The 9,570-nt window shown below is 37.8% G+C and overlaps 1 protein-coding gene across 1 annotated transcript in view; it reads left to right on the forward strand.

The window, feature by feature from the left end:
- tead1b (TEA domain family member 1b) overlaps positions 1-9,203 on the forward strand; it is a 34,549-nt gene extending 25,346 nt beyond the window's left edge. Inside the window, exons 7-11 of the mRNA XM_079247031.1 lie at positions 1,168-1,292; positions 2,776-2,949; positions 4,736-4,876; positions 5,002-5,154; positions 6,206-9,203. Coding sequence (XP_079103157.1) covers positions 1,168-1,292; positions 2,776-2,949; positions 4,736-4,876; positions 5,002-5,154; positions 6,206-6,319 — 707 coding nt within the window. The 3' untranslated portion in view covers positions 6,320-9,203. The remainder of the gene's footprint in view (positions 1-1,167; positions 1,293-2,775; positions 2,950-4,735; positions 4,877-5,001; positions 5,155-6,205) is intronic.
- Positions 9,204-9,570: the final 367 nt, after the last annotated feature.

The raw sequence follows: 9,570 nt of genomic DNA on the forward strand, positions 1-9,570 counted from the left end.
TGTGCAGCAAGAAAATGCATGACCCTTTCCTGCTATGTATGCACAAAGCCAGCTTTAAAGTGGCTTGCACAGACCACTCCGAGGCAACTCCCAGGACCAACAGGACTGATCCAAAGCTGGGATGCTGTTTGGTTAAAGTCTGTACAGACGTTACCATCACAGACAAGAAGCGCTTTTCTGTGCATGTTGAATCTGGTGAACTTTATTTGTTTATAAATTTTTTCAGAAACCTGAAAAGTGAGAAAACATCTTGGTGTTATGTCAGCAGCTTGTCTGGAGTCAGGCCAGTGGGTGGTTGCAGGATGAATCGTATTGAGATGTTGTAAGAATGTGGACAGAAGTATCTTGGGTTCCCTCTAAATGTGCTAACTCAGTCAGTCCTGAGTGTGTTCACTGCTACAGTTATTACTATCCACTTGTGATCAGATCATGACTGCAACAGGTCTGAACAGGATCCAAATATATTGCGCTGTAAAATTCAGCCCCCTTCTCATCTGATTCTTGATTCATTTGAAATGTGTGTGAAGCTTCTTTGGTGTTATGTTAAACACTACATGGGTTTGCTGGTTTTCTTGCTGTAAAACCAATAAGCTGATGGAAGGAGGCCTGTCAGAAGATAGCAGTGATGATATAGGTTAGTTGTGATACTTTGAACTCACTTTTCCCCCAAGATTAAGGACATTATCTACCTTACTGCTTTAAGTAGGACAGTGTAAAGATCCAAAAATCTGTTTTGTGACTAAAATATGTCTCAAGAAGTTCATTTTATTTATTTATTTTTATGTTAAATTTAGGACACACAATATTGAGCAAGTACAATCAGTCAGAGAGGATCATTGGACTGAGCTGCAGATCCATTAAAATGTTTTTTTTTCTAGTGTAACTGCTATATGTGCACAGCATGCTTCTTGGAATAGGTTTTCTGAATATGCACATAATTATTGAAATTGTGTCGCATGTGCAATTTGTTAGTTGGTTTTAATTAAAATAAATGGTCCCATTTGAGTTGGCACAACTACACCAGACTCCAAACAGATGTTCTCAATACTTTCAACAAACAAACCTAATCTGATGCGTTTTTCATGTTTTAAAATGAACATGTTTTGGCTGTGTTGTAAAAGTAAACTGAGTGAGGATGACACTCGCGTTGTTCTGCTGTTACTGCAGGTTACGAGCCCACAGCAGCTCCAGCACCCACAGCACCAGCATGGCAGGGCCGCTCCATTGGCACATCTAAACTCAGACTTGTGGAGTTTTCTGCTTTTTTAGAGCAACAGACAGACCCAGACTCGGTGAGTGGAGTGGTGCAATATTGCATGGTTCTGATTCCCACCTCTTATCATCCTGTCCTTCCCTCAGTGAATACACTGGCACATTTTCCCAGGCAAAGGGTCAGCTGATAGGAAGCCAAAACAATCTGAGAGGGGATGAGATTTGGCCTGTACCAACACACAGCTTCCAAATCTGAACAAAAAGAACCGTCTATTAATCAGTTCCTTAAAAGCAGACTATAGCTACACAATGCACAAGCTCATTTAATATAGCCAATTCATTTCTTAGCTTTATAGTGAACTATACAGTTTCCTGGCCAATTTTGGGATTGACATAACATGACAGCACTTATTCGTCTCACATCTTGTATTGTCAAGTTCCAGCAAAACCGCAAGATGCAGGGAATTATTTCTGCCAGCAGCGATCACCCTTTAGAGCAAGGCATTGTCTTTTAATTATTATTGTTTTTATTAAAACAAAACAAACTACTACAACATTACAGTTTCCTTCTGGGATCAATGAAGGATTTTTAATTCATTTAATTTCTGCTGGCTTCATGTTTTGAATCGTTGCATTCCCCTAAAAGCTGCACAGTGAACAGGCTTCTTTAAACTTACAGGACAATCATGAGACTGTATTTCAAGAGGTCAGTACAACCACTAAAAAGAAAAATATTATTCTTTGACTTGCTTTTTCGTTTCATCTGCTTCTGACTAGGTGTCGTGTGTTTGTGCTGTAACAAGCCACAAACTTTATCCAGTTTTCTAAAACCAAACCCAAATGTTGTCATTTGATGGTTTAAGAAGTTAAGTAAACTGAAATAAGGTTTTACAAGTGTCTTTTTTTTTTTAAATCATCCATTTGGTTTGTTTTCAGTAGTTTGTTGCAGGAATATTACTTTCCAAGTGAACAAAGACTGAGCTAATCTACTGTTTGTAGTTGTGCGATAAGAATAATTTCACAGTGCAGTTTTTGCCTGGTGGAGGATTAGAGATAACCCCGTCTGTGTCAGTTTGTGGCTTTACAATTTAAGTTCATTTAAATTTCGTGAAGCAGCCTCATGACTTTCTTGAAAACAAGTGAGGAGGATGAGTTTGTTTTTGGCTTCAGTGGAGCAAAATATTATTACCTGATTCGTGCATCATTAAATAGAGACGTTGTGTAAACCAGTTCAGACAGACAAAGAAGAAAAGGCAGTGTTGCAGAGGGTTATTTCTCATCATCACAGTGCATTGTTACAGATCTAATCCTGGCTGCAATTTTCTTATTATAGTGGTAATTTGTCAGAAAAGGCTTGATTTATCTTCAGTAAAACTTCTTTGCTGAAGACTTTCTGGCTATCGATGTGTAGTTTTGTTAGAAATAACTTTTGCTTTTGTGTGTTTTACGTGTGTTTTACTTACCAATAACAAAATACTTCATGTAGAGTTGGATCTTGTGTATTTTAAATATTTTCAAGTAAGATTTCATTTTGTTTCAAACACTTTTTCTTCATTCTTTCAGTACAACAAGCACCTGTTTGTACATATCGGACAGACAAATCATTCCTACAGTGACGCCCTGCTGGAGTCAGTGGACATTCGTCAAATTTATGATAAATTTCCAGAAAAGAAGGGGGGTCTCAAGGAGTTGTATGGAAAAGGTCCCCAGAATTCATTCTTCCTGATAAAATTTTGGGTGAGTGCAAATCATCAGCCAAATTAAGGACTTTGGTAATTATGATTATAAACGTGATTGTTTTCTGTATACCGACCCTTAAGATCATCATAACCTTTCTGACAAAGTGAAATATTTGATGGCAGAGTCCTGTTCAGTACGAGTGTGCTCAGGTTAGTGTTCAGTGATTGGGAGTAATCAGGCTACACAGAGAAGATTGCTCTCTTAATGTTTGCAGAATGCACTCTGCTATATTTGGACTTGCATAGCAGGAGAGCTTTTGATCAAAGGACTTGCTAATTCAGTGTAATATCTCCAAACAATGGAGTGACCTGGTTGCACCCCTAATGGCTGTTTAAACGTTGCATGTATTTCCTCCCTGATGCAAAATGCTAACAAGCGGCAGCCAACAAAGTAGGCCTGCATGCACTTGGACCAAGTCCCCTCAAATTCCTTTTGAAGTGACCGACAAATCTAAATTTCAAATGAAAGACAGAATCTGCACAATAATGAATGTGTAACTACTTTGCTTAATGAAGGAGGAGAATGTTGCTGGGAGGATGTCTCCTCTTTTTGTCTCCATAATGAACAGGATGTTCAGGGCATAGAGAGGCTGCCCTCCAGGAGCAGACCCATTCCACCTTGTAAATCAGTCTTTTAATGCAACTTCATTTAATTCTCTCTAGTGTTTTTCCTCAATGTGGACACATTAACATGCTTATTTGGATATGGTCAGGATCATCAAATTTGATGTGCGATATACATGTACAATATTACCAGATATGTGATCAGATTGATACTGCATGTGCAGCGTTGCTGACATACTGTATGTAGCATTCACTCTGTCATTTTACTTATAGAACAAAACATTTTGTTTGTTTGCTTTTTTTTCCAGAAATGATCACATCTGGTTATTTGATACTAACAGAAAAAGGACTAAACTGAAAAGTATTATGGTCTGAATACAGTTCAGTAGTGCGATGGAGGTCTGTGTAGATGGAAACATGCAGACAATGCTCAGATATCTGCAGTTCCAAACAGCTTGCAGACACAGTGAATAGCTTGTGAGCAGAGTGGATAATTTAGCTGCTGAGGAGCCATATGTTGCTATTAGTTGCTGTAAAAAGAGCTAAAAAGATTCAAATGTACTTTCAGCGGGGGAAATAAAAAAAAAAATCTCAATATCCTTAATGTTTCAACATCTATGTTGCAGTTAGTTCATGGCCATTTCTTTTCTGTGCACTTTTAAATATTCATTCAATGATGAAAACACAGACACATGGACCACAGCCTGCTCATTCTGCTATACTGTCCACTTTATGCAGTGAATCTGCCATGGTTATGTGGTATTTAATGTGTTTTTTTTACTGCTGTTAACAGTACATTAAATACTTTGTCCATGCAAGCAACAGTAACATTGCTGTAAAGCTGACTGTTTTGCAAGGGTGATCCACAATGACTATATCAGGATCAGCATCTGGGAATTGTTTCCACATCAGAAGTAAAGCTTGATTAGACTACTGAATACAGGGAAGTTGCCCGGTGCTAACAAGCCTAATCAGCACTGTAATAACTCATCTGGTGAGACCTTAAGACGTGGCATCCTAGTTAGCGTTAAAAATATTACTTTTTTAAATTAAAGAACCCTTTTGAATTCAAATTTAGACATTGAATAAAAGCACAAACATATTTCATTTTCCTAGGTGGTGTCAGTGATTTGTTTTCCTGTCTATTTTGTTTGATTTCAGGTAAAACTCATCAACGATTAGCTTAAATCCCTTATTGTTGCTTTTTCCCCCCCCCTCAGGCTGATTTGAACTGCAACATTCAAGATGAAACCGGATCTTTCTATGGGGTCACCAGTCAGTATGAGAGCTCGGAGAACATGACCATAATGTGTTCAACAAAGGTGTGCTCCTTTGGCAAGCAGGTGGTCGAGAAAGTTGAGGTATGGACACATTTTTTTTTTTTATAAGATCAAAGCAATGTTTGGAATCTGGATAGCATCAGCATTTCCAATACATCCACATATCTGCTTTTGATGCTCTAAACACTTTGTCTCATTTTTCTCAGACTGAATATGCACGGTTTGAGAATGGACGCTTTGTCTACCGGATAAGCCGATCCCCCATGTGTGAATACATGGTCAATTTCATCCACAAGCTAAAACATCTGCCAGAGAAATATATGATGAACAGCGTGCTGGAGAACTTCACCATCTTATTGGTAATCACCTTGCTGACCTGAGTGGGTGATGTCCCTCGTCAGGGCTCTCATTCTTCTTCTCTTGTCTGTGTTTTGGTGACTCCAGCTGGCTTCTTGCTGGTTTCGCATTCTTGTCATTCCACAGAGGATGAAACATTGTCTGAGGAGCCTCATTATCTGCAAGGGGAAGGGAGAAAAAGAGAAGGCAGGGGCCTCAGTTATTAGCCATCACATGGGGTCTTAAAGTGTCATTCACTACTAGCGAGGAGGCAAAAAAATAATTAAAAAGATGCAGTTGCGGGGGTGTGACTGCACAGTTGTAATTAGGGTCCCTTTTTATTAAAGTACCCTAAGGCTGAGAGGATGTTTACATCCATTGTATGAGTTTTCTTAAAGCGAAGAGGAGGCTAATATATAAGAAGCAAGAAATTGCAGCAGAAGACAAAAACATGTTTCGCTTTTTTTTTTTTTTCTTTTTTAGGTCTTCCAAATTGTGCAAGAACCTCACTGTAAAGGTTGTGTTTATTCTTTCCACCTCACAAAAAGCTGCATTTTTTAGAGCCACAACCTGCTAAAAAGAAAAAAAGGGATAAAAACACAAAGGTTGCCCAACCTTTTAAAGAGAATTTCAACAGAACACTTCAGCCCCCCGAAATCTACGATGCATATGTAACTTGTTACATCGATCCACCCACAGAACATTTACAAAACACTCATTTGGACCCATGAGTCAAACCACAACTAAGTCAGCCATTTTTATACTATTTTAAACAGAAGTTAAAGATTATTTTCTCACACAGCATGTAGACTCTCCACAGGTTCTGTATCTGCCAACTCATCACTGCAGTTCCAGGTCATTTAAATGTTATTGTTGCTTTATTATTGCCTTTGTATCTTGAAGCATGATGTAAAGTTAGTAAAATTAGTACTGATTAGGTATAGAACATTTCTAATGGTGGCTGCAGAAATCCTTGTGCATTTGTGTCCAGTGATACCAATAAAACATGAAACATGCCATCAACACACCAAACGTTATGTAAACTCAGCACTGATTTGGTTTTCTCCCTTGCAGGTGGTGACGAATAGGGACACCCAGGAGACCTTGCTATGTATGGCGTGTGTGTTTGAAGTGTCGAACAGCGAGCACGGCGCCCAGCATCACATCTACAGACTGGTAAAGGAATGAAAGCCCCGACTCCCCAGTTGCTTTCTCCAGTTTTTTCATAGACTTACCAACTTCAAGACAGGTGGCAGTGCCTCTAGCTGAAAGTCAAACCTTCAATGCTCTTTGGTCAAGGTATTGGGTGAAGTCTGTTGTTAAAAGTCTGTTTTAATATAAGTGTTTGTTATTTGACTGCAGCTGTGAATTGCGGTACAGTTGTTTTATGTTTGATGGGAATTTTATGGGAATTTTCATTTTAAATATGTCAAGTTGGTCTCCGTAGGGTATACACGTGGCTGTTCGAATAGAGTTTACTACATTTATTTGGTAAATGTAAATATGTGTCGTTTTCTTCTTTCTTATCTTAACTAAGGGAAAAAAGGATGCAGCAGCCTGCAGTGGTGTGTGTGTGTGTACTGTGTTTTTAGGGTATTTTATAGGTCTGTGCTTCATAATTTGTATGAATACATACTTTAGGTTTACATATGTGTACTCACAGCACATAGATTCCCCAAAGAAACACAACTAAAACTATTTTATAACAGTAGATGAAAGCAAGTGGTTCAAAATATTTCAAGAAAATTGAAATTTTTTTAAAAATCAAACAATTCTGTTTTCAGTTATTTAGTGTAATTTTCCCAGCTGAAGCACTCCAGGTCTCAGACACCACAGGGAGCATGAATGCACTGTGAAAAAAAAAAAATTTCCCCTAGGTCTGCTCCTTGAATGTAAAAAGTCACCTGCTAAGTGTTTCTGTGATGTAAATTTTGTCTTTAACAACTGATAAGATCATTTTCTAAAGTCCTAAACAGGTGAAAGTACAGCTAAACTTGCTCTGAATCGGTCTCATCTGGTCAAGCACTGCGCTCCCCTCCCAGTGCTCATCTCAGTGATGCTTGTTTTTACTCCGTGGCTTTTAAACCACAGTTTAAATTATTGTGACGCTACAGATCTCCCTTAAACGCCCTCAACATTTTCCCTTCTGGGGTTGTGTTGTAATAACTTCAGTCAGAGCCCTGCTGCCTTCTCGCTCGCACCACGTTCACGTTTCTGTGGCCTACACTAATCTCAAGCCTTAAAGATGTTAGAGCTACATGTGAACTCCAAAAGATGCCACTAAAACTGTGATTTTTGCATTGGAAGACTATCTGTTTGCAGTGTGTATACAATACAGTCTGCCAAAGTCTAAGTGTACAGTGCCTTAGAATATACTTATTATACTTTGTTTTACGTCTAAAATCAGTTTTGTAAACGCAGCAGGCAAAAATAACCAATTACTGCTTGATACATATTCATTTCTTTTAAATTAAGCTTCAAAACATCAGCGTGCTCCTACAAATCCAGCTTTGTTGATATGTTTAAGCTGCATTAAGCTTAGAGAAAAGTGATTTTTCTCTAACCGTAATGATTTTTTTAAGACTGACCTCCTTTCCTTTGCAGAAGACCAAATAGAAAAAAAATCTGGAAAATCTTTCGTCATGTCCGGCGTGGTAGCAAGGAAGTGCCTTTGGTTTCAAATTTCCACCCTTGAAAAGCTCAAACAAAAGTTCAAACTTAAATGTTGCTTGACCAAAAACAAGACACTGTATAAGTGAAACTGATCACCACAATGCCTTTTTAAAGGACTGAGGACTGACTGACAGCAGGGGAAGGATAGCTATTGCTTAAATAAATTATATATTCTTTTTTTTTTTTGGTAGCAGTGTAAAATTATTTTTTAAAAAAATATGTATTTGAAAAAAAAATCTATTTCTTTGCTGGAGTTCAAAGATTTTTGAAAGACTTTGATTTCCTGCACCCGCCGACTGCAGGCAGGATGTCGACTCAAAAACACCGAAGCCGTCTGCTTCGTGCACACTTGCAGGCTCAAGTGTTTGCAAAAAGGTGTTTGGAATCATTACGGTTTCCTCTTTCCCATGACCACACACACTCACCAGTAATGAAAACCTGCGATGCTGATGAGACGAGGACTTACACAAAGTTTTATCATTTAATAAAATGTTAAAAAATCGAAGTGAAAGTTTATTTAACAGAAGCTCTATCGTGCAGACTTTAAAATCACAATCAGGACTGCTTTGGAGTTAAATCTCAATTAGTTCCAAAACCTTTATCACAGACTAAATTGACTATTTAACAATAATACAGTGGTATGGATGGGGGCGTCAATGTCAAAATATTTACTAAGAATCATGTTATGTCAACCGTTTTAACCTTTTTTCTGAGAATATATAAGAGACCAGTTAAAGAGTCTCTTCAGACGATGTCTCTGGAAGATGTAGACGGAGTTGAATCCTTCAGTATTTTTGCCACAGTCCTGTGGACAGTGTGGAGTTGTAATATTCTTTTTTTTTGTTATGTTTACCCTGTGTATATGTTCACATTAATTGATTACATTCTGTAGTGAGATGTTCCTGTTTACTTCTTGTACTTGTATACTTTGTTTTGTCTGTATATTGCAAGCCCGGTAACATGGAAATGTTGTCACTGCTGTTACGTTCTGACATTTTAACACTAAAACAGTTCTGATGCCTTTCATGATATACTTGTCTTGAGCATTTTTTAAAGGAAAATAGAAACAGCTAAATTCAATCATACTGCAAATATATCAGCAGTTATTTGTTTTTGTGTATTTTTCAGAGTAGGTACTGGTACCTTCCTGTTTTCCGACCATCCCTGATGGTAGCTTTAAAGTGATTCTGGACATAGCTCACACATAGCTGTCATTCGCTCATTGTGGTTTTATGTGATTTTTTTTCTTTGTAAAAAGGTGCTTTGTATAAAAGTATATATTATCTTTTCTTGGTACAGAAGTGTGATATCTTTTCATATTCCTGACAGTAAAGTGTTGGAGCTTTGGAGAGAAAAGAAGCTGTATTATGTTTCCGTGTTCTGCATATGGTCTTGTCTTTGCTCTGTAACATTATGCCTTCTTGACAACAGTACATATTTTGTAGCTCTCTAGATACTTTGTATGTATGCAACATTGAAGTTAAATAAATCTGGAAAAAATAGCTTTGTCCTCGTTGTCACTTCAGTAAAGCCAAATAGTTGGACTACCAACCTGTGATTAGTTTTATAAAACCTTGAAAGGTGTCTCAGTTATAAGTTTTAACTGTAAGAACTTTATAGCAACAGCAGATGGAGCTTGTCACTGGATTTTATTTGAAAGATTCACTCGTGTTTCTAATAAAATTAACAGCATGTCTGTACTGCTGTAGTAGCCGAAGTATCCACCAGAGGGAGACAGTTTACAAGAAATTATCTCCACTGTCAAA

This window comes from Telmatherina bonti (assembly GCF_933228915.1).
Source record: "Telmatherina bonti genome assembly, chromosome: 1".
Lineage (NCBI taxonomy): Eukaryota > Metazoa > Chordata > Actinopteri > Atheriniformes > Telmatherinidae > Telmatherina > Telmatherina bonti.